General features: G+C 42.3%; 1 protein-coding gene across 1 annotated transcript; it reads right to left on the reverse strand.

The window, feature by feature from the left end:
- Positions 1 to 6,176: 6,176 nt before the first annotated feature.
- LOC147464604 (TIP41-like family protein) lies at positions 6,177 to 25,129 on the reverse strand. The gene is made up of 8 exons (XM_086515953.1): positions 24,849 to 25,129; positions 8,913 to 9,098; positions 8,733 to 8,826; positions 7,195 to 7,287; positions 7,053 to 7,112; positions 6,934 to 6,975; positions 6,710 to 6,844; positions 6,177 to 6,639 (listed from the first exon to the last, which is right to left on the reverse strand). Exons 1-8 carry the CDS (start codon positions 25,085 to 25,087, stop codon positions 6,529 to 6,531), a joined length of 960 nt encoding a protein of 319 aa, XP_086372079.1. The 5' UTR covers positions 25,088 to 25,129; the 3' UTR covers positions 6,177 to 6,528.
- Between the last annotated feature and the right edge of the window lie 1,051 nt (positions 25,130 to 26,180).

The following is a 26,180-nucleotide window of genomic DNA, read 5'->3' on the forward strand; positions in this document are numbered from 1 at the left end:
TAAATCAAAAAAGGCAAACCATAAACCTAAACCTAAGTTTAAACCATAGACCTTACTTGAACTAAAAAAATGCAAACATAAATCGTAAACCTAAACCTATAACTTAAACTGCAGACTTAAAACTAAACTTACGATCTAAATTTAAATCATAAATTGTACTTAAACACAAAAATACAAACCATAACTCAAAATCGCTAGCCTAACCCTTAACCTTAACCTAATCTTGAAACTAACTTTGATCTAACCCTAAACTTACAATATAAATCGTGAAGTTACAATTTAAATATAAACCATAAACCGTAAAGTAAACCTAAACTCAAAAATGTAAATTGTGACTAAAAAACACAAACCTAAACCTGAATCAAAATCTTAAATTTAAACCTGCAACCTAAAGCATAAATTTAAAATTAAATCTACAATCTAAACCTAAAACTTAAAATCACTTGAAACTTAGAAGTAAATTTAAAACTAAATTCACAATTTAAACCTAAATCGTAAACCATGAACTACACGTAACTCAAAAACCCAAACCATAACTCTAAATTGTTAAAAACTTAAACTTAAACGCAAATTCTAAATCTCAAAATTATATTGTATACTCAAATGGTTTAGGTTAACATATCTTAAAACTAAAAACTTAGCTTACAATATAATCGAACGCAATTTAAAAATTTAAAAATAAATATAAATTTAAACCCTAAATTCTAAACATCAAAGTAAACATAAAACTAAAATTTATAATTTAAATTTAAATTAAATATCAAATCTTGCATGTATACTTAAAATAGATTGAAAAATCAAATTTAATGACAAAAACAATGTAAAACTTCAATGCAACAAAAAATGACATAAAATAATAAAGAGCCTTCAGATAAACTTTTTTGAAATGTTTAAAATCTCAATTAGTTTCAATCATCAAAAAGTTAATTAAGAAAAAGAGTTTTTTGAATTTGTGTGCATACGTACTTATGTTCTACTACATGTATATATAAAAATGTAGTGTATGCCTATATATAAGAGTGTATGTGTGTTTTTTGTTTGTGCACACAATACATCGAGGAGAGAGAGAGAGAGAGAGAGAGAGAGAGACTTACCTGCAACATGGTTTGAAGAAGGAGAAACTCTACGTCTTGTTGCGAATAGCTCAAAATATGCTCGCAATTTACTTCAAAAAATGTATCCTTTCAAGACGCTTTTATTTGTGTTAGTATGTACGTATGTTTCATAGTCACTATTTATGATGTGTATATTGATGCAAATATTGACACAAATAAAGATTTCAATTAAATGGCCAAAAATCATTGTACGCTTAGCATTGATACGTTGAAGGACCTCTAGTAGTGTCTTTCCAACAAGCCTATGTAAGTAAGAAATAAGCAAATTGCAAAGACTATCTCCTAATTTTGGATGTTGCTTGAAATAGTGCCACGCATGTTTCTACATTGTTCAGTCCCTTTATGTTAATGTGTGCAGCTATCAACCTCGTTCACCATCTTGGTTAGATTGGCCAATGAAAATATTTAACAAGTCAAGGACTTTCTACATAATCATATGTTCATGTTACATATTGTTTGTTTCAATGCTAAACAAGTCAACGACATATCTAAAAACTATGCTAATGAAAATAAGGATTGATTACTCTTGAAGAAAATGACCAAGTTTTTCTACGTGTATCGAAACATTACAAAACTCTCAAGATGGGTCCAGTTTCAAAACTATCTTCTTGCTATTGTGATCCATTTAAGGTTATCAAATGCATTGGCAAGGTCACTTATATGTTAGATTCCATCTTCTTCAAATGTGCATCAGATGTTCCATGCTAGTAGTTTGAGGAAACGGATGGACATAAATGATAATGTCATAGACACACCAAAACAACTAGTTTTCCACTACCGAAACAAATTTCGGATTCTCTCTCATGTATGGGATCAAGTTTTGGTGAAGTGGAAAAACAGGCCTGAGGAGCATTCCACTTGGGAAAACATTAGTTCAATTAAAAAATTATTTATCATTGTTGTTTTTTAGGATGAAAACTATTTGGAGTAGTGTGAGGGCAACAGGCAGGCAAGGGCATGGCGGTTAAGATACCAGTCCGAGGGCCTAGGAAAGGATCCTCGTATAGCCTATGTGAGGCTATATAAGGATGGGAGTGGTGAAGCTAGAGGGCCACACCCTATGCCCTCACATTTACAATTTTTCTCATCTTAATGCAATATTAATTCTCTCTTTTATTTACAAACTAGACTATGGTGTATCCAACTTAACTATCGTGGTCTTTAAGTGATTAGCACTTCCTAATCACATACTAGATTCTACTCATCATAGTCTTTAGGTGATTAGCACATCCTAATCACATACTAGATTTTAATCACTAATTCTCTCCTTAATTCACATTCGATGCACTTTTGCACAACATACCAGCTTTCATGGCGGTCAACAAAATTTCAATGAGCAATCCCACAATTTAAAATCTTATTTTGGGAGTTTATTTACTTTATACTGGTAGCCACATACTAGTAAGTTCTCCATTTTATTGCATGAAATCTTCCCCGATTCCTTCGGTGCTTCTTATGGCAGAAGCACACAACAACAAAACTCATCTCCGCAGTTTCAAACCCAGGCACATCCACAACTTAATCCCTATGCTCACCATCTCGCCCACTTGATTTTATTTTTAGAAACCGACCCCTTTAGAAAAAAAGGTTGTGCAACCGCTCCCGACCCCTCATTTAACGGCGTGACAACCGTCGGATAGCTTCCTCGTCCCCTGCTTTCCCTTCATATGGTTTTTCTTTCTCTAGTGGGGTAGAATCATTGTTGATTCTCATCTTCATTTTTTTTTTAAAATGGTAGGCACATACTGGTTATTTTTGTTTTCAAAATTATTCAAACATAAGAGGTCCTTCACATCCATTGTTATGATAAAATTTATCATTTGCGAGCAGCACCTTTTGTAGAGTTTTTCACCCCTTTCACACATGAATCTTGAAAGGGCATGTTCTTCTTGGAGGCTTCTTCGAATCCTCTCATCAACAATAAAATTTCTATAAACTTACTGATTAAAAATGGATAAAGATTTTTTTCTTTAGAAGAAGCTCATCGAAGCTTCCACATCTTATCTCAATAGTCATAAAATCCGTACACTCTATGGAAAAATTGAAATAATAATTATTCATTATCAAATGTAAGAGGATAATATATTGCTAGTGGAGAAAAGAATGTATGCCTCCCTCTCCAATTGTTTTATAATGCAACAAAACAAGTTTTTCTTTGTTGTTCACTGTCTTATGATTTGTCAAGTTTCAAGTTGAATTTAAATTTTCCTCTCTCAATATCATTTCTTAGCATTTCTGCGTGTTTGTTGCAAGCTACATCCTTTATGTTTTTGCAACTAGTAATGGTAATATACTTGTTACTCCTAAGCTTAAGGAGCTATGAAATGAATGTTGGGGGGGAGGGGGTCCACAACATTTAGCATTAGGATTATCTATGGAACGTCTTCAAGAGCACGAAATAAACGTCATGCTAGGACGTAAGCCCATTAGTAACTCGTCGTATTGGTTGTCACCATGAGGCAATGAGGTGCAACATCAGCTTAGTTACTACTTCAACCGTTCCTTCATTCAACTTAGTGTTCACCATGAGCACCTTCGATCTCCTTGGTGAAGAAGCACATATGCATGTGTGAGGACCATCGTGCATTATATTCAATTTCTATTAAGAACTAAGGGCTAATGGGTTATTTGATCAATTAAAGGTGCACTCTATTTTACGATAATATATTCACAATATGTCATCACATCAGGTTTGTGTCAGACTTGCGAGCATCCCTAAGACAACCTTCATAACATGATCTAGCCAATACAAGTTTTTGGTTGTCTTTTGAAAAACAATGGTTTGAAACCATGTTATTGTCTTCCTCAATGATATACTTATTTACAACGCTATTAAAGATTGAAGCAATTTGTCTTGTCTGCCTAAGTCACATGCAAACGAAAGTAAATGTGATTTTTTGAAGACAAAATTTTATTGCTTAGGACATAATATCTCTTCTTTGATTCAAATGGATAAATCCAACGTGGAAGTTATCCTTAAATAGTCTCATCCTAGGAATTTTGAAGAGCTCCAAAGTTTCTCGCGCTTGGCATAATTTCACCGAAAATTTGTCAAACTATGTAAAGATCAGCATTCGTATGATAGATCTATGGAATGCACAAGGGGAATTTTTCACATGGGGAGAAACTGGCACCGAACTTTCAAAAACTCAAGGTAGCTTTAGCCAAAACACCCATTGAGCCATCATATTTTCCATGAAGCCATTGAGGGTCAAAACCAAAGAAAGTAACTGTTGGAGCGGTTCTACTACAAAATTGTAGATCAATTGCCTTTTAGACTACAAAACTTAATAGAGTGTAACATAATTAGAACTTTAGGCAATTATCTACCCATTACGCAAGTGGTGACACTATTTGCATGGAACATAAAGTTAAAAGAATTACGTGCTCAACAAAATAAACATAATTTAAGGATTGAGAAGTTAAATCCACTAAGATTCTTCTATCACTCAGGACCAGATGCCCTCGATCATATCGCTAAATTCTCTCTGGTTCAAAAAACCGACTGAACGTTTGAGATGTTCTAAGAGGTGATGAGAGCAAGACGAGATGTCAAAATGAGGAATCGATCTTGCTGCAATGGTTTGAATTCCTCCACATGCGCGTCTCATCTCTCAAGGTGGGTTGAATAAAATATTTCAGATTGGTACCTGCTCCCCAGGAGAGCATATGTGTACAAACACTCAGGGCACGAACTCTTTATGAGTAGCATGATAGATAAGGTGTTCACCATTTAGGAATAAAACGACCTGTACCGTCAAACGACCTGTACCGTCAAACGGACTATACCATTATGTTCCAGACCATGTCTTGCAACAAATATCACGTTAACACAGCAAAGCACTTCAAGGCAGGATGACTTGCATTTAGATGGCAAGTGTGGACATGGTTTTTAATTTGCCATCTATCATACCAAGGAATGGCTCAGTTGGGTAATTGTTGATCCGTTTTTGACTAAAATATACTACTAAATCAATAGTGAAGAGCCCCAAATTCACATGGCTCTTAGTGGATAAGGTAAATCGGGTAAATGGTTTGCCTAGCAACATAGTAAGTGCATGCAATCCAAAGTTCACTTTGGGAGAGCTGTGTTTTAAAAGGCTGGACATGCCACTTGATCTCAGTACACGCAATCATCCAACGATGGATGGTCGGAGCGAAAAGATCAACCAAGTGCTTGAAAAGATGCCAAGGGCATAGGTGAGCAAGAAACAACCAATTGCAAAGATTACTTATCAATTATGGAAAATTCTTACAATAATGTCAACCATACGACCACAAGGTTTAGTCAATTCATGCTTATATACGATCTTCAACCAATCTCATGAGCACTAAACCAAAAGACACAAACAAAAGGTGGGCAAGGTGTGCGATACTCTTAAAAACAGTTCAAGCCCTAAGCTCATGCACTTGACTCAAATCTATTCTAGCTAGTTGCTAGGATGCACTAAACCCATATGGTGACCTTTTTCAGCCATCCTTTCCTCATATAGTGCAAAGCTTCATCTACTCTATCTCTTGAGAAAGGCCAAGAACGTCAAATCGAAATTTTCCGCGGCAATAAAGATAGATGGCAATGATAAAATAGCAGCTGGGTCACCTTTAAGCTTGACATCAAGCACATGCGTCTTTCCAATATGCACAAGAGTACCCGATTTATTATAGGTGTCCGTCATAGCATGTCACCAATGACACATCAGATTTAACACATCACAACCTTCAAAGGCCAAAGAAAAGGGGCGAGATGATTATGTGTGCATGGGGGGGCTTGGGGATCTTTTTTGTTTCAGAGAAAGAACCTAAACCTGTTCTTGCAGAAAGAATCCCCGTAGAAGGGAAACAGCTTCAAAAAGAATCTTTGAGAAAGAAAAAAGCAGGTTTAAAAGGGAAGAGAGAGGAAATCACTACTGAACCTTCATTGCTGCCAGACCCCTTGTTGCCACCATTCACGCACCTTTTGCCACATTTTCAGTACAAACATCACAAAAATGCCCATTCAATCTGCAAGTCTTCTTTTCAAACACTTCTTACGACAATTCGACAGTACCACCGACAACATGGTGCAATCTTAAAGTCTCGTTTTTAAGATGGGAATGAATGGTGCAATACATCAGTCACACATCAAATCATAAGTTCACTTTTTTTTTACTCCTACAAAGCCTCTACACAGAGATAAGGTGCCCACAGATTTGAAGGGACACGTTACTGTGACAATACCTCAATTCACCTCACAACGTGTTGTTGTCCAGAGTCAAAGCCATTACACAAAGTCATGAAGTGTGCTTTTTCTTCCTCCTACATAGCCTCTACATAGATATAAGGTGCCCACAAACTGCAAGGAACAAACTAAGGCAACAATACATCAATGGCCTTCTAACAGCTCGAATTTCCTCACATGCAGCATCAATGCCGTTTATCTAACTCTGATTGCCGCTAGCGTTTCCGTGTACTGTTTGCAAATTTTCAGCTTGTCATAGACCAAGCTTCCATCTGTATCAGCTAGCATGTCTGGCAACGGTCCTCTCTGTTGAAGACCTCATAAACGTTATAGCAATGAAATATGAAGTTAAGAAAAGCTAGGTTGATATCCTTACAGCTAGCAGGTCTTGAACTTTGCCTTCTCTTATAGAACGCTCCCGAAGCACTGTAGGGAAAGCGGAAGCATCCTGCTGAAAACTTGAGTACATGCGTGTATCCCTCAACCGCATCAGCACTCCATCTACTCTAAGCTGGGAAAATATTGCAAAATTTGCTGTACCTCAGTCAAAAATCTCAAAAAGTATTGTGCATGTTAGAACAAGTTAGATTGCATCCTCACCCAAAATCGTAGCAAAAGGAACCAACAGCTTGGCATAACCCTCTGCATGGAAATATAATTTTAAAGTGAACGGGTTCTAAAGCTCTAGATGGAATATAACTGGCTGTAAATGAACATACCACTTTTACTGTAAGTAATGAGACTCCATTGTCTGCCAACTCATCTTCATAAAGCACCACCTAAACACCAAAACCATATACTGAGCCACAAAGGTTCACTCATAACTTAAAAACTTGGTTTTCCCAAACCCAAAAACTCTACCTCATCATAAAATACGATAGGATCTCGTGCTTGCAAGGATACAAGGTCAATGTGATCTTCAGTTTCTGACCACTCAAGCTTTAACCCTTCTGCCTGAAAGGAAAACCTCTTACGAGATATGTTCAACTCGTTTACCATGCAGTAAAAAGGCATCAGCTTTTCTATTACAGGCACACAGTAAGGTAAATATTGATCATTTACATCAATCACATCCTACACTCTTGAGAACAAATATGCAACTTCAAGAAAAATGCATGAGCAAAGCCTCAGTAAAAAGTAAAAAGAAGAAGATAAAAAGTGGTTCAACAAGTTCTGCGACAGTAAATGAAATGCACTGCCAATCAAGAAATAATTGTCCAGCTCAAATTGAGCTCACAATGAAGAATGATCAAACCAAATCATGGTGTCAGCGCCTACCTAAAGCTTCTCCACTAGACACACACACAACCAAAAGAAAACAAATGGTAGGATGAGCGAGCTCAAGGTAAACAAAAGTTATGTCAACTTAATCACAAATAGCCGTTTCACACATGAATAGTGAGCCCCTTGCGTCGTCATATAATCCCACTGTCAGGCTAAGGCCATTACAGGAAACAGGAAAGAAATTACATGCAGTACAACAGGGTTCCTGGTAGAGTGCAACTAAATTTATGATCAAAACAGAGTTCGTAACTTTGTAACTTAATTAAACGTTTTATTTTAGTAAAGCCATTGCAATCTTCATCACGTGGAAAGTACAAGATGCACAAAAGATTCAAGAGTAGCCAAAAAATTGAAAGATTGTTTCCTATGAAAAAATACCACTTTACAAACGTAAATACAGAACTGTCTCTGATTAAGCCTTACTTTGTCGTACATATAGTTGAAGTCAGGAAGACGCCCCGTCGTGACCAACTAGCCCTAACCTGCAAATCTATGGCAGCGGGGTGGTGACGACTCCTTCCAGCACGCGCCCGTGAATCGGTTTGCACTGCTCTATACTACAGTCCATCTGCTGCCAGGAGATTCATTTTTCCTGCCACATGCACCACGAGTCGCTGCAACCAAGGTGGTCTATAGCGCACGCACACCCCCCCCCCCCCCCAAAACAAAACTCCTTAATCTTACTCTGTTATGAAGACAGGGTATGTGTCAGAGTTACTGCACAATACATCATAGCCGCTTGTATGCTTCTATGCTTTCATATGGTGAATATTTTGAGAGCACAAGCTTTTTTGACTTGCAAGGTGATAAACGAAAATTATGGTTCTTCCTAAGAAAGAACACTATTGCTTTATAGATCTTATGTCGTAAGTTCATAAATTGAAGAGCTTCAAAAGCTCCAAAGACCCAAAAATGTCTTCTACCAATCACAAAACCAATGGTGAACACGAGACAACAGTATATCTGCTTCTCAAGTCACATACCACAATCAAAACTCCCTCTCACAAGGACCATACTTGACATTTGAGGTGAACAACACAGTATTATCTACGCTACTACACTTTTTAGGGTTTTCTGAAAACACTAGCATGACTTTTGAGGGCATAGAAGCAAACCTGACTATCGGTGCTGCAGGCAAATGACTCACTGCCACTGTAAGATGTCGTGAAAGTATAGTCATAATCCAACACAATCTCTTCGCTTGGTTTGCTGAAAGCAGAGAAAGGGGTAATAAAATAACCGTTGTTCATTAACAGTGGCAACAATCCATTATTGGTGAGGATTGATGGTCAGACCTTCGCATCTTCCATTTAGCTGCAGCAGGAACCTCAACAGGAGGTAAGCCTTCCTCCTTCCAACTGCGCAATGCATCAAGAGCATTGAAATGGATACAAATTCCTGAAGCTTTGTGCACAAGTTCTAGGGCACTGTCCCCAAAGACCATCTCTGGCAGATGAGACGTACCCAGCAGTTGTTCCCATCTGCATCAGAGGCCCACCTTGAGTTAATACACTTGTAACTTGCATAAAGGTATCAGGCTATTCCATCAAAGAATGAGGACTAAACTCATGCACTGAGTACCTGGCATATCACCACATGTATCAAAACCTAAAACAAAGGAGCTTCATATCAATCACTGACAATTAAGGAATTAAGCTATGCAATTGAGTCAGGGATCAAATACCCAGCTTTAGAATTTTTAGAAGTAAAACGTTTAGAGGGGCTGTCACTCTCTGTACACCAATTACACCTTGTCAGCTCTCACAACCTCAAGTCCATTATTGTCATGTGACTACTGGCAGGGTAAACCAGGGGGCTGATTTTGAGTGGCATGATGCAGAGAGAATGGTGGAGCAAAAGAGACACCAATTACACCTTGTCAGCTCTCACAACCTCAAGTCCATTATTGTCATGTGACTACTGGCAGGGTAAACCAGGGGGCTGATTTTGAGTGGCATGATGCAGAGAGAATGGTGGAGCGAAAGAGAGGGGGGGGGGGGGGGGGGGGGGGGGGGGGGGGGCCCATTGAGCAACATGTCCAGCACACTCATTCTGCACGACCCTAACTGAGAGGAGTCTTTATTATGCATGAAGGCTCCTTCCCCTCTACCTCATGGGCCTATGTCCTACTTCAACTCAACACATAAATCTTTTATTTTTTGGAGCTGATTTCTAGTACTTGAAAAGATCCTTCAGAAGGCCCAAATGGTACCAATTCTGAGGGCAAGTATATAACTGAAATACATAGCAGGCCCAAAGGCAAAATCTGGAGACACGTGTACAACTGGCCACATGGGCATAGACTGAAAAACTGTGTAAACTGAAAAAGGGCCAGGGGGAAAAACCTCTCTTAAAGAGAGTAAAACGTGCCCTGGCCACCTATGAAGGATGACGGCTGCCTTTGAAAGGTAGGCACTTCCCACCAAAAGTTCACTCTGCAACTGTACTCCAAAATCCCAAGAAGAACAGAAAGGCACCAGCAGTATCAGCGATAAACAAACTGAACAGCTGCTAGGGATCGGGTGGGAGCCCACCAACCAGTACCATCTGCAGCCATGAATGTGAGGAAGCACAGAAGAAGGGTAGCAGTCGATGACAAAGACGGTATATAAGAGGCAACTGAAATCACCAAGAAATATGCTAAGGGAGATACAGAGGAAGAACCATCGGGGCACTGAACTGGAGCTGCAAACAAGGTCTCTAGAAGATGGTCCACTTGCTAAAGGTGGCTCCTGTCCCAAAAGACCCGGTACACAGAGCAAGGAACCAACCCATCCAAACCTCGTCAAGAAAAGAACATAAAGAAAAACAAAAGAGAGAAACAACACACATATAAAATGGAAAAACAAAAACAAAAAAAACAACAATCCATACTCCAAAACAAGCTTCACTTATGCACACGCTCACCCCCAACCACACACCGGAAGGCAAGTTTTAGCAGCACAGAATCTCTCCTTTGGCCACAGGCACTTATCCGAGTTGCCTGGTGCTGCTCCTTTTGTCACGAGGCTGTGACACCACTAACCTTAGTTGTTAGTTTCTTTCCCTTGATTTTTATTTGATTTTTGGGCCTCTCTTTTGAAGTCACAAATGGCCGGACAATGTATGGCCAGTTTGAAACAGCCGACAACCGAGAGTTTCACCCGCAACAGTGAAGGCGCTAGGTCAACACAAGTTGGTCGGGCCAATCGGCACTGAAATCCGAGCAGTAAAAGGTGGACTAGGCTCAGTTCAAAGTCATTTAGGCCCCACGCTACACTTTATAAGTTGTGGGTGGACACTTAGCGACCAATGAATAATCTGCAAGTACACCTCTATTGGGGGCACCCAAAATGGGAAAGGCTGATTTTCTATCATTCCAAAGCTACTGTGTGTGTGAGTAGTGGGTGCAGGTGATCACAGATTCAATGGACACCTTGCCTTCTCCCCTATTCAATGTAGCACGATGATTCCGCTCTCGTGCACCTCTTTCCCCTTTCAATACAAAAACGTGATGCCCCGCTCGAGGGCTTTTCATATGTATGTACAGTTGTGTAATGCGTGATTGCCGAGGCAAAAGCCTCTTGCACAGGTACTGGATTAGCTAATTGCTAATCTCCCGCAGGTACAGGTGAACTCAAATAGATTTCACGCGAGAAATCTCGTCCGATTAAAAGGGCAAGTAGCCCTAAAGGTGCGGGAGCTCGAGGGCTTGCTATGGATACGACTGACACGTGAAACGGAGCCCGAAACAGTAAATTACAACATGCTGTGTTTTTGTACAGGTTTAGGGTTTTGACCCTAATTGATCCCTAATACCCCTAAAAGCTTCGGGGAAGCGAGGGGATCATTGACCAATGTTCTGGTGCATTTTTGGGGCAGAAAACAGAGAATTCAGCGTGCTGTAGATTCTCACCAGGTTTGGAAAGTGCTCGAATGCGCCGGAAAAGTACCTTTTGAACGGGATTTTGTCTGTGAAGCCTCCTACTACGGTTATGCTGCCGAAATCGGGCTACTCTTTTTCAGCCCTGTAAAAGTGGGACAGCTCGTAGGAATTTACACGTTTTCTCCCAAGTTTAATAAGAATAAAGAACTATGGAAAGGGGCGCCAGTCTTTGGGGCCTACAGGGTGTCACTGTCTGCTTGGGAGCACTCTAGCTGCCACGCCGTGGTTTATTTGAAGTGTTAGTTCCAGTCGCAGGTTAATTTGAGCATTTGGCAGATAATTCCCTAGGCTGAGTACTAATACAACCGTATGGGAACACTCCCCAATGCCTACACGCAGCAGACATTGGCTATGCTCATGTGCAATCAGAAGGTATGCAATTAATCTAAAGTGCCTGGACGTGCACGTCCTTCGCACAGGCTCACAAGGGTGCCGGAACACTTCCTAGGCTATCCTAAACCCTAGAAGTAGGAGTTACAGCTTGTCCACATATATCACATAGGAATAGATGTGCACGTGACATCCCTCCCTTTTCAAGGTGAGGTATTGGTACGGAGTTGTATGGCTTCCGGGTATTCTGCCAACAAGTCAAGAAATCTGCGAAGAAATCTTCATCATCCATTCATTCCAGCCATCATTGGGCGGTAGCCCACTCCAGAGGGGGTGGTGAGTTGTGGTTTTCTATGGACACACCTATGCACTCATCAAAGGAGTTCACACGAGATATGGCCATGCTCATGGCATATGGGATTCCAACATTCCCAGAGACGACACCACCATCTTGGGTGGACACACTTACCACTTGACCTTGACACATCAGATCACTTGCTTACACAGGAGCAACTACATGGACTTAGGGAGAGGAACTCGGATCTCTTCTTGGACAGGTTCATTGCTTGGATCTACAAATTGGAGAGGGACTTCAATGCTTTGGACTCTCTTGGAGAGTTAACCCGCAAGGTGCGGGAGATCAGGCATCCTGCAACTACATCCGCAGTCACCCGGAGCTTGGCTTGGATGGTAGTGCAGTTGCTCTTCTATATTCCTGATCATTTGGATTGCTACCTTAAGAGTTGCTTACACTCACCCTCCGTAACCTTAGAGCAGACTTATCTCCCGACCTAGGCAGTCGGCCACTCCCAGCTCATTCACATTGAGAGCCACACCGAGATGCGGTTTGTTGGCGTTGTTGGCGCGGATTTTGTTTTGGTTGACATCAAAGGATTGCAGACAGGAGATATAGGCAAGACGGCACAGACACATTAGTCTAGCCTTTCCTCTTCTCAAAGATTATTCACAGTGCAAACTGCTCAATCTGGCTTCCCTTCTTCATACAGGATGATCATGTCACAAACTGTTGACATGTAAAAGCCCTGAAGAATGGAGCCAACTTGCAGATGCCGGCCGTGGGGCCTAAACCCTAAGGAGAACAAGCAACAGAAGAAGAAGTCCTACCAACTTATGGGGACCCCGTCCGATGGGTCCCTAAGTGGCATAAAGGATTAAATAGAGCAAGACCCACACACACACACACTGAAAGTCTTGTGTGGCAGCTATTGACGTGGCAGCTATACGGAAATTCCGAAAATTACGCTGACATGATGACGTGGCAAACTGAACGGATTTCCGCGTCTTGCGATAACTAATGTACAGAATTCCGTGATTTACGCTGGTAGCTTTTTGACATTGCTTTTGAACCAAGAGCTTTTAAGTTTGAAGGCTTTTCAGGTAAAACTGCTTTTGGGGCCTAGAGCCTTTAAATATGAGATTAGGGCTCATTCTCTGGCATGCTTCTTGGAGAAGGTGCAAAATTTGGAGTACCGGCTTGTACTGAGTTGATGCAATATAAAGAAATACCGAAAGGGGCGCCAAGGTTTGGGGCTAATACTCTCTAGGGTGGAATTCCACTACTCCTGTCGCGTGTCGTCTGTCACGATTGTGATGTATTCTTTACCTTCTTTACGTGATTTTATTGCAGATACAAAGACGTACCAGATCAGAGACCCCTATTCTCGAAAGGATGCGTCTCTTCGACCAAGAGTTGCACCTATCGGCGAAGAGCCATGTCTCTTCAGCGAATGGCTGCACCTTTACGCCGAAGGGTTACAACTCTACATCAGAGAGACACGACTATTGGCCTAGAGTCATGTCTATTGGCCTATGGTCATGTCTTTTGATCATGTCTTTTCAAATTCTATATAAGAAACCCTCTTGTAACAGATTCAATCAATCAAACACACATTCCTCTCTTGTGTCTTTGTCTCTAGTCTAGTTCAATTTTAAGTTTTCATCTAAGTACAGTTATGAATAAACACACTTAGTAGTAGTGTTCTTCACAGTGGTATCAGAGCAAATTTTTTCCCGGGGCCTTTGGACTTGGCTTGTACATCGCCGTTGCTCACCCTCCCCGCGACACTCTACGTGTTGTATGGCAGCAGAAGAACGGTGGTATACACACGAATCTGAGTATGAGGTAACTTAAGTGTTTTATCCAATTCATACTTATACTATACTACAGCATACAGTGATGTGTGTGTGCGACATGTGTGTGTGCAACGTACCCGGCAACTTGTGAGTCCTTGTTCAAATTGGCCGCTCGCACCCTTTCGCATGAAAAGTCTTTCCAACAGACACACCCTTTGGGCACCAAGAGACAGGACTCTCTCCAAGCAGTACTACTTTCCCAGCGATTGACCCCTTGCAGCGTTTCACACATAGAATTCGCTGGCTGGCTGTTTCTTTTTACGTATTGCACACAAATTACGTGGCTGAAATTGCAATTGATCGCTGGCTGAGTTATTCGCTGGCTAAAATCGCACGCTGGCAGAGCCTCTTTTTTTTCTCTACGCTGGGGTTAATACGCTGGCTGCTTGACCCCTTTATAAATACAGCATGGCTACATTATTTTCTACGCAACGAACCACCAACACAGGGCAATTTTGCAACGCTGGCTTGCTTGCACTCTTTTCTTCTGGACACACACTCCGCGTCGCAGGCTTTACTGCCTCATGGCCGATGACGCATATGATGTTCCCGTTCCGTACCTGTCGTACGTAGACGGAGTGCCAGACGAAATTCTCCCAGAGAATCCTATTCTGTCAGAACCTGCTCCTGCGCCTATTCCCGAACCCATTCCAGTTCCGGACATTCCCGCAGCCATTCCATCGCCGGTGTACTCTCCTGAACCACCGAACCCGCTAGAACGTGAATAATTGGTACACATTTGTCAGCGCCGCTTTGGCTTCCAGCATTGGTCGATTTGGAAAGTGACCATACAATGTCAACAGGACGAGTTACAGCATTACGTGTCACCAAGAGGTGTATTTTTCCTGTTGCCTTCCATAAATAAGTATTAGATATATTTATTTTATTTTTACTTGTTTGTCCCAAAACCCTTGAAAAGGTGCAAGTGGACATTGCATGGCCACTGAAACGGCTGCAGCCAAATGGGTTTCTCACATCGGGGATCTAGGTCGGTCAGACAGGGACTGCCCGGGCCAGTTAGCACTGAATTCTGATGAGTATGGAAGCTCGTGTGCGCCAAACTGGAATTTGGGCCACTCGTCAAGTCACTGCAACTTTATAAGTTGAAAGGGGCTAGTAAATTAACCCACATTGTAGATGTTGGTCAAATGGTAGTCTTCAACGATGGTCAGGAGACCGATAGGGACGCCATGGAAGCATCTCCTAAAATTTAGGGAACTGCTATTTTTGACCGGAAAATGTGTTCGCGTCATTAGCTCTGGAATGACAAGGGGAATATTTTATTGCTCTGCTGCCAACTCAACTGACGCACCAGTTGAGATATTTTTAGCAGGGAAAGCCCAAACTCGGAAATTGGGCGACGTGTCAGCCTGTGAGCGATTCTGCCACTCTGGGAGGCAAAAACGAGCTGCATATCAACAAAGGGGGCGCCATTTTCAGCCTCAGGTGGATTGTAGCAGGTACAGAAGCTATGGAATGCTTACCTTGCCCTCTATGCACAGTATGGTCACGGGAGTGATGCCCCGCACGCTACATACTGCTCTCTTTCTCCCCTACGTACAGTATGTTATGCCCCACTAGTGGGCTTCTCATTTGACCTATGTACAGTTCTGGGGGTTTATGCACGTTTGCCAAGGCAAGAGCCTTCTGAACAGGAACCGGATTCGTCAAGTTCCTCGACTTCCGGCTGATCTTTAGCTGGCATATCTTCTGGCACATCACCCACATAGGGTCTGAGAAGACTCACATGAAACGCATTGTGAATCTTCCAACTGTCAGGCAATTTCAGCCTATATGCAACATCACTGATTATGTCGCATACTTGAAAATGCCCATAGTAACGCATGCTGAGCTTTGGAAACAGTCTTTCCTTGCCCTTCATCTTCTTTAACCTTGCCTTTTCAAAGCGTAAAAGCACCCAATCACCAAGTGAATATACCACTTCACGACGGTGACGATCAGCTGCTTTCTTTTGCTTTGCCTGAGTCCTTTCTAAGGCCACTTTGACCTTCTTGTACATTTCATCCATGTCTTGAACATACTTATCTGCTTCAAATATCTTGTCCTTTGTATGCAGTATGGGAGGCTTTCTTGCCACCTTCAACTATCTCAAAAGGTGCCTTGCCAGTTGATGAATGCACTGTATTATTGTATGCATACTCCACCAATGGCAAATATTGCTCCCACTTTCCTTTATGCTCTGACACATAGCACTTCAGCAGATCTAGGACAGTAGAATTTGCCTCTTCTGACTGCCCATCTGTTTGAGGATGAAATGACGAAGAGAATTTGAGCGTAGTGCCCATATTCTCAAACAAGCCTCTCCAGAACAAACTTGTCATGCGTGGATCACGGTCGCTAACAATCGACTGTGGCATGCCATGATACTTGAAAATATTGCTCATAAACAAGCGTGCCATCTGATCTGGCTTTATCTTCTTCCTGACAGGAATAAAATGAGTCTGTTTGCTGAATCTGCAAATAATGGTCCAAATACCATCATTTCCTGTCTGCGTTCTCGGAAGATCAAAGATAAAATCCATAGCAATACTTTCCCATGGTTTATCTGGAATAGGTAGTGGTTGCAATAGCCCTGGTGCCCTTTGCCTGTCAAACTTGACCTTTTGGCATATTAGGCATTCTCGCACAAAGGCATCCACATCCCTTCTCAATGTAGGCCAATAGAAGAATGTCTCAACCGCTTTAACTGTAGCATCGATACCACGATGCCCTGCATACGATGGGACATGACTCTCTTCCATAACTTTGCGTCGCAATGGCTTTGTGACACACAATCTGCCATGCATCATCATGAACCCGTCTTTAAGAAGATAGTGTTCATGACGTTGTCCATCCATTAGTTGCTCGAAGACCCTTGCAAAATCTTCATCATTTGCATACTGTTCTCTCATATCATCAAGTTCATGATGATAAGGAATCGACACAGCTGAAATTTGTGGCTTCCTAGACAAGGCATCAGCCACAATGTTCTTCTTGCCTTCTACATGCACAATCTGAAAATGGAACATGGACAAGATATTTGCCCATCACATATGCTTCTCAGATAACTTTGTTTGTGTCAAGAAGTATCGCAAGGTCTGATGATCTGTTTGGACAACGAAATCCGCACCTAGCAAGTAGTGTTTCCAACTTAAGAGCGCATGAATCACAGCCAGTAACTCTTTCTCATAGACCTGCATGGTCATCTCTGGCCCTTGCAAAATTCTGCTCTCATAGGCTACTACCCTGCCATCTTGCATTAGCACTGCACCAATGCTACTACCGCAGGCATCACATTGGACCACAAATGACTTCCTAAGATCTGGTAACACAATGACTGGATCTGAAGTCATCTTTTCCTTTAAGAGATTAAAAGCTGAAATCTCTTTCTGTGTCCATCTAAAGGTGACTGCCTTCTTTTGAAGAGCATGTAAAGGTGAAGCAATCTCAGCGAAATTTCGGATAAACCTTCTGTAATAGGAGCATAGTCCCAAAAAGCTTCGGACATCATGCACCGTCTTCAAATTTGGCCATGACTTGATCGCTTCAACTTTTGCAGGATCCATTCTGACACCATCCTTTGAGACAATGTGTCCCAGAAAGTGAATCTCTTCCAGAAAAAACTCACTTTTCTTTGCATTGATGAGCAACCTATGACTGCGTAGCTCTTTGAACACAATGGCCAAGTGATGCCTATGCTCCTCTTCATTCTTTGAGTAGACTATCATGTCATCAAAGAATGTACCAACAAACTGCTGGTGTGGACGGAAAATTCTGTCCATCATCCTATTGAATGTAGCAGGAGCATTTGTGAGACCAAAGGGCATCACTAAAAATTCGTAAAGGCCAAACGTCGTTCTAAAAGCAGTCTTGTGCACATCCTCTGATCTAATGCGGATCTAATGGTACCCACTCTTTAGATCTATCCTGCTAAACATAGCTGCTCCTAATTTGTCCATAATATCATCAATTCTAGGTATAGGGAACCTATTCTTGATGGTATTCTTGTTCAGTGCACGGTAGTCGATGCACATACGCCATGAGCCATCCTTTTTCTGCACCAACAACACTGGAGAACAGAATGGAGATGAACTGGGCTGAATCAGCCCCTTTTCTAACAACTCCTGTACTTGGCCCATTATCTCTTTCTGCTGAGCCGCACTAACCCTGTACGGAGGCTTATTTGGTGGGCTACTGCCTGGCACCAAATCTATCGCATGGTCCTCGGGTCTCTCTGGCGGTAATTGAGACGGTAATGAATCGGAAAAACAGTCACTATACTGTTGTAAAAACATTGACCTTTCTTTATCTAGCACAGATAAATTTGATTCATCACAATCTGACACTTCACGTGCAAAAACCAAGTACGCAGAAAGATGCTTTTTCATTACAGAAGTAATAGCAGAAGCTGATACAGTAGGAATAGACTCCCCTTTAAGCTTTACATCCAGAATGTGAGTCTTTCCCCTGCTCTGTATAGTGATCTTTTTGTTGTAGGCATCCATGATTCCCTGTACACGAAACAACCAAGGAATACCTAACAACACATCACATCCGTCCAGTGGCATGATGTAAAATTCTTCAACATCTACATAGGACTGGATATGTAGACGCAACTTTCCAATGATGGGTGTCACAGCCTCTGTATGGCCAGGACATGCCAAACCTGCCTCTGCTGTATACCCCATCTCTTCAGGTCTGATTCCCAACTTTGAAGCCAATTCTGGGGAAATGAAGTTGGCTTTGGCACCTGGATCAAAGAAGATAAGCACTGTTTGATCCCTGACCTTTCCCCACGCTCTGCAAAGCTCACTTGCATCTGAATTTGGCTTATCGCCCACCATATCTGGCACTAGACCAGCCATGGGCTTCTTTCCTTTCCTGTCTTCCTTGTCATCAGAATCAGCTGGCCTTTTCTTTGTAGGACATTTGTAAGCAATGTGGCCAGGCTGCTCACATATAAAGCATTTGTTCTCTGTCCTCAGGACCTTCTTTTGCTCTTCTGACTTGCGAGGAAAACGTCTTTTCCATTTCTTTGCTGGTCCTTTTTCTGATTCAGCCGTAGCTTTGTCTTTCCCTGCGTTGGCTGACTCCTGAGTCCCTTTAGGAGCCTCATTGGGAACGTGCTTCTTGGCTGAATTTTTCTTGCCTGATCCTGCCTTGACGCCAGTGTTAAATTCACAATCTTCTCCCTTGAGCAAACCATTGCCAGTGTTTGCTACCTCGATGAGCTGCGTCAAAGTAGTGACTTTTGTCTTTGTACAGTACTTTCTCAATCCTTTAGGTAGGCCACAACTGTATTTTTCAATCTGTTCTGTCAATGGCACAAACCTATAGGAAGTTACTGGAAGTAGAGCTTTCCAAAACTTCCGATTGTAATCATCCAGATTTCTACAAGTGGCAGCATTAAGTTGGTGCCATTCTGTCATGACATCTGCTTCAAAGTCATCAGATAACCATGTTGCTGCAAAAATCTACTTGAAGTAAATCCATGTGGACGGAGCTTGCCCTTGAAGCAATAAAGTTGTCCACCATTGTCCCGCATTCCCTGTCAAGAAAGTGGCTGCCTTGCGGACCTTTGAAGCCTCTGTAAAGTTTCCCCCTGCATAGGCCTTGTCAAACTGCTGGAGGAATGAAAGAGCCTTCTTCCTGTCATCAAACCCTGTAAAGGTCGTGAATGACACACCTTTGCCACCTTCTTTGTACGGAGTTGGCCTCTCCAGCGGCGTTAAATTGTCATATGGAAGTGACTGAAACATGGGAACACTATTAGGGTTCATCTGTGTTCCTTGGCCGCTATTTACTTGACCTGGAAATGCCATATTTGGCTGCTGATTTGTAATTCCAGCCATACCAAAATTTGCCTGTGGCATCCCAAATTGGCCCTGAGTGCTTTGAAACCCTGGTTGCATACCCATGACACTGTACATGGGGTTAGGCATCATCGTTTGAGCACTCCCGAACACTGTTCCTGGCGTGTAAAACTGATTTCCAGGTGCATGACCAGCCATGCTCTGGAATACCGATCCACCTCCAAAATAGCCAAGGTGTACTGAAGGTGGTGGGAAGACTTGTTGCATAGCCTGTAGGTTGCTTCCCTGCCCATTAGAACCAGCTATAGGGTGCTGAAAGGTGGCGGGCTGAACTGGTACAGCTTGAAAGACTGGCATCTCAGCCACCTGTTCTTGCACCTTAGGCATAGGTTGTGGAGATTGCATATTCTCCGTCAAGTGTACAGGTGTTTCCATTCACTGTGTGGTATGAATCACCTGTGCTCGAGCCTTAACAGGCTTTTGAATATGATCCAGTGACCCAACTTGCTGAGACGGAACAGGAGGTTGTAGAAAGGCTAAAAACCTCGGATTCTGCATTACTTGTGTGAACATAGCCACAGCAGTAGCCAACTGGGTCCTGAATATATGGTCATCTGTCTGTCGTGGTCTTGAGGACTCACCCACTTCGTGTGTCTGTTGACCCTGTGAAGAGGAAACCTCTTCAGTCACATCATCTGGTCTGTCAGCCATAATTGCAATTCCCTGTGTCTGGTCTATGATCCCCTGTGTCTTCAAGCCCAAAACTGACCAAGGCTCACTTCTATGGGAAAAAGTGATTTAATCCCGTCGATGGAACCATGAAACCGGCCTGTTCAATCCAAAAAGGGCGGTAGACTTTACTTTAAACCTTGATTTAGCTTTCACCCATTATTAGTCGTCTATTTTACCTGTACTTTCAAGACACAACAAAGGGGAGAGGGATACAAGCTGCTAGATTGCACCTGTATGAGTAGACGGACACCAGATTGGCCCCTAAATTAGGCGCCCCTTTCGGTATTTCTTTATTGTTCAAAAGAGGGAATAAACGCTGTGGTTCCTACAAGCTGCCCCGCACAAACTAGGCTGAATTTCCACTGTTCCAGCGCGATTTCGGCAACATAACTGTACTAGAACCCTTCACAATCAGTATTCCCACGCATTGACCGTCTTTCCTGACGCATACAGGCACTTTGAAAAACCTGGCGAGAATCTGCAGCACGCTGAATTCTCTGTTTTCAGCCCTGAAAATGCGCCAGATCACCTGTACAGCGGTCCCCTTGCGTCCCCGAACCTCCTGGGGGTATTAGGGTCCGTTTAGGGCCAAAACCCTAAACCTGCAAAAATACACAGCAGGCTGTAATTTACTGTTTCGGGCTCCGTTTCGCGTGCCGGTCGCATCCGTAGCAAGTCCTCGAGCTCCCGCACCTGTAGGGCTACTTGCCCTTTGAATCGGACGAGATTTCTGGCGTGAAACCTCTCCGAATTCACCTGTACCTGCGGGGGGATTAGCCGCTAGCTAATCCAGTACCTGTGCAAGAGGCTCTTGCCTCGGCAATCGCGCATGAACCCACACAACTGTGCATTGGTCAAATGAAGAGCCCACTAGAGGGGCATAACATACTACCAAAGGGGAGAGAGAGGGCAGTGCGTAGCGTGCAAGGCATCACTCCTGGCACCGCACTGTGCATAAGAGGGAAAGCAAGCACTCCATAGCTCTTAACCTGTGACAAATCTGAAAATGAGGCTCTCCCCCTCCTAAATTCAGCGCCACTTCTTGTTGCATGAGGCAAGTGCACCAGAAGGTGCCACTTGGCACATTTACAAGCATTTTCTCGTTTCGGGGTTGCCGCCTAAAAATATCCCAACCGGTTGCCCAGTTGACTTCACGGCAGAGTAAGAAAATATTCCCCTTGTCATTCCGGCGGTAATGACGTCAACACATTTTCAGGTCCCAAAATAGCAGTTCCCTAAATTTTAGGAGATGCTGCCATTGTATCTTTCTAGGTCATCCGACCCTCTTTGTACACTGCGGCCACACCCAGAACTGAAATGTAGCCTCTGTAGCAAAGGATTCCACTTTGGCTAGTCAATGACCCCACTTGGCTAACCATAGTCCTTGTCCAACCTTAGTGCTCTCTTGCCCTCAGGCCTGGACTCACTCTAAACAGTTCCACACTAGCTATGCAATGCAGGGCAGTTAGATTTCCCGAGGGGTGTTTCCAAAAAGTGAAAGTAAATAGATAATAAGAAAGAAATCAACAAAAAGGATAGATAGTAGTCACACGCTGGTGACAGCTGGACAAGCCCTTCTTTCTTGGGTTTCCTGCCACTCTTCAAAAACACGATTAGGAATCGACACGCCCAAGAGGACTTGGGTTACGTGCGACCTCAACAAGCAAAAAAAAATCTTGTGGTTCTTTCCTTGAGTGATACAGAACACTGTTAAAGCTCTGATACCAATGTTAGGTGCCGTGGAAGTAAATGTTGAACTTTGCTAAAGATGAGTGCTCCGAACTGTGCTCAAGGTCCCTTTTACTTATGGAAGGGAGAGCCTTCCGTTCCTTTAATGAGAGAGTGCAAGTGATCACAAACAAAGTGGATAAACATTGTGAATAAAGTTGCTGAGATTGAGAGAGAGAGAGAGAGAGAAGAATACGACACCAGACAAGAATGTCGACGTCGATGAGGACGACGACGAGACGGGCTGAAATTTGAAAATGCTAAGGGCTGAAATCTGCAGACTCTATGTCGATGACGACAATGCAACAACGACGCACTAAAAACGCAAATGCTGAAATCTGCGTTTTCCGGGCTGAAACTACAAACTGCGCTGGATCTAACCGTGCAACGAGAATCTACTGCGAGAAGGTGAGACCTGCGAGGTTCGGGACTCCTACTGCGATGTCTGACTGCTGAAAACTAAAATCGCTGGTGCTTCTTGGTGTTCCGTCGCGGTGACGCCGAGACTAATCTGCAAACCAAAAACGCCAGGGTTGAAGACTATTATGCTATGGGGAATCTGCTAACGCTAGTGCTGTTCTGTGGTCTTACTGTCGCCAGACTGCTGCAATGCAAAAACACTGGGCTGATCTTTGTCTTGGTGCAAAAACGCTAGGCTTTGCAGCTAGTGCAAAAACGATAGGTCTGCTGGGGGGCCCCCTGCTAAGAAGTTGTCTGTTGAACCGAAGTTCCTGCTGCCTCCTCTGCCCAAAAGTGCTAGCACTAGGTTTCTTTATATACTTGCTCTGCTAATTTGCCCTACCCAATTCCCAACAAAAGTCACTTAAAATTAATAAGTGTAAAATGTCAAAAATAGGGAAAATAGGTCTATGAACTGTAAAAATGCTCTTAATGGGTTCTGACTGAAATCTGATGATCATGTTGTGTACAACCAGAGGATATGCATCTAATCTAAGTACCTGGACATGCACGGTCTGCGAACAGACTCACAAAAGTGCCAGATCATTTCCTAAGCTAACAAAACTGAACCCATGTCATGAAGTAGCTTGTCCACGTACACATAAGGTTAGATGTGCACGTGACATTCACTAACGGATGAGCACAGAAACATGAGTCGCACTCTAGAAAAGATAGAAAGTTTGCATTAAAGTACTACACAAGGTTTCACCATGGTATATCATGTCAAGACATTGTGCATGCTCATTCCTTGGCACGACACAGTTTCAGCAAAAGCATTAGCACGATTGTCCATCAAGCATTGGTATTCTCTTTGTGGTTTACCACAATCGATAGTTGTAGGTAGAAAAGTCAAGTCTAGATCACATTTTTGGCATGTACTCGTTGAAAGGTTTGGCAGTTCGTCCCATTTTTTATATGCATTCCACCCACAATCATTTAGGAAGCATAGTCCTTTCCTAGTCATCCAAAAAGTAAAAGATGTGTCTATGAAATTGTGGTTGAAGTTGTTTCAAGGATATTCTTCAACAGAGATTCTTGAAGAAGATGAACAGAGATTGTAAACAAAGTTGTAGACATGGAGCCAAAACAGATTATTCTGCATCGCTTTAGGCGTTGTCCAAAGAAGCAAGCACTGTAAACCTTTTTGAAGTTCAACTACCGCGGCAACCACGTAGCAGAGTAAGCCTTAAATTTTATAGTTTATGGCAGTCTTGGTTTGTAGGTTTACCATTTATAGAGCGACTTATGACTATATTATAAAGCTCCTAAAATATTCTAGATTTTATGCTTTAGAAAACAAATGCATATGTATTTTATGTACCTAAAACTCAAAGCATTCAATACTTCGTTCATCACGTACTGAACACGTACCAAACACATTGTACCTTACCGCCTTGCTAAAAAAACATTTTGATGTTCAACATCACAATGTTCATTAGGGAGTTTTGGCTAAGCGTCATCATTTGGTAAATTGTCTGGAATTCAACAATCCAAAAATATATATACAAGTCAATTCTCCAAAGAGTTTTAGCCTCTTATCTCTCGGCACCTTTGATTTTTTTCAGCTCGGGATGGTAATGAACTTGTCTGTTTCTATTTTATGTTGGGGCAATCTACAGTTTTGTACAATTAAGCTTTACTTGAAATAAGTGCAACACTTTTCTGGGCAGTTAAGGATGTAGGGCCCTAGCGTGTGTACAGACATTTTAGGAGCCTATTTTTAGGCTTGTTTCTGCCATCATCCATGGTCTCATGCATCTAAGGCTTTTGGCACTCTTTATGCAAAAACCTGGCTTGATGTCACCCATTTCTTGTGAAGTGAATTCCCTTGTAGCATCATTGTGGCCCAAACTAGAAAAGGCTCGCCACCCTCCACACAGGCTTTCACTCTTAATGAGCAAGAAGATCAAATGTTGCGATTGAAGGAATGTTGGGATGACAATAATGTGGCTAGAGTGGTTTGTGCTCTAAGAGCATGCTTTTAGCATGCGTAAGGATGTAAGCTCTTGCAGTGTACCTCTATTGATCAACACAAAGAACACTCTCTCTCTCTCTCTCTCTCTCTCTCTCTCTCTCTCTCTCTCTCTTACCGTTCAACAGACTGCATATTAAGAATGGGGAGTTTCTTAGCTGTGATCTGCCATCCACACACAGATATCCCTCGGGAATGAGCGTCTTTCAAAAGATGAGCACCCAGTCTACGTAGAGCCGCCTGTCGCTGCTTCTCTTCATCGTCTTCTGGTTTCTCTTCATCATTACTTCTGGTTGACATCTTTAACAGATCCGACTGGTTACAACATTTGCATCGATACAAAATTCGATTGGGCATTGGGAGATGGCCATAATGTGCTTATCAAAATGTGAATGGTGCTCACCTAATCAAATAGAAAAGGCTCGCCACTCCACAAAATGATCAATGTTCCCATGATAAAAAGTTGTGATCATCGTCCTATGTATCCCAACGTATCCCAACGACTCCTAGGCCACGGAGCACTTGTGGACACTCAATTCATGAAGTCATGTGTTTCGTGTGAAATCTACCGATAAAGTTATTAGAATTACGGTTGCAGGAATGCACACACAGCTTGGGGAAGACGAAGAAGCTCCATGCACACAACATAGCCCTAGAGTGATGGGTGTATATACAATGCATGGGGGAAAAACTCCTAGTGAGGGAAAAAGTGCCTCGACAGTCCTAATTGTGTTCACACTCATCACTACCACATATATGGTAACATATTTTTCGTGGGAGTGATGCGATGAATGAGAGTTGGCACATAGTATATAGGGAAGTGCCATGCCTTGAGGACGTGATTAATCCACAAAAGGAAGCAATCCCAAAGCTTTGAACTTCTAATGTGGCAATGCCTTTGTGAATAGATCTGCAAGGTTGTCTTGTGTCAACACATAAGTCAAGTTGATCTCTCATGCCAAGAGTCTCTCCCTAACATAGTGATAATGCACCTCAATATGCTTTGTCCGAGCATGAAAAATAGCTTCCTTGCAACTGCCAATGCACTTTGACTCTCAGTGTAGATGATGTTGGCAATGTCTTGTCCAACACCCAAATCAGCCATAAGGCGTCTGATCCTTACACACTGAATTTTATTGTAAAGATTGTCATGTACTCAGCTTCACAATTAGAAGTGGCCACACAATAGGTTGACTCTTGCTCAATTATTATATGCATGAAATTCCAAGTAGCATGAAACCAAAACCACTTGTGGACACTCCCGTGTCATAACAGCCAACCCAATCCAAGTCAAAGAAAGCATGCAAATCTAGCAACAATGACCCCCACTTGGGATAAAACAACCCAAGATGTAATGTGCCACACAAGTAGCGAAAGATCCTCTTGACATCCTGCCAATGCTTAGACCTTAGGCTATGCATAAATTTGCTAACCTGTAAGACTACTGCAA

Source organism: Adiantum capillus-veneris, chromosome 1 (genome assembly GCF_014529385.1).
Source record: "Adiantum capillus-veneris isolate H3 chromosome 1, ASM1452938v2, whole genome shotgun sequence".
Classification (NCBI taxonomy): domain Eukaryota; kingdom Viridiplantae; phylum Streptophyta; class Polypodiopsida; order Polypodiales; family Pteridaceae; genus Adiantum; species Adiantum capillus-veneris.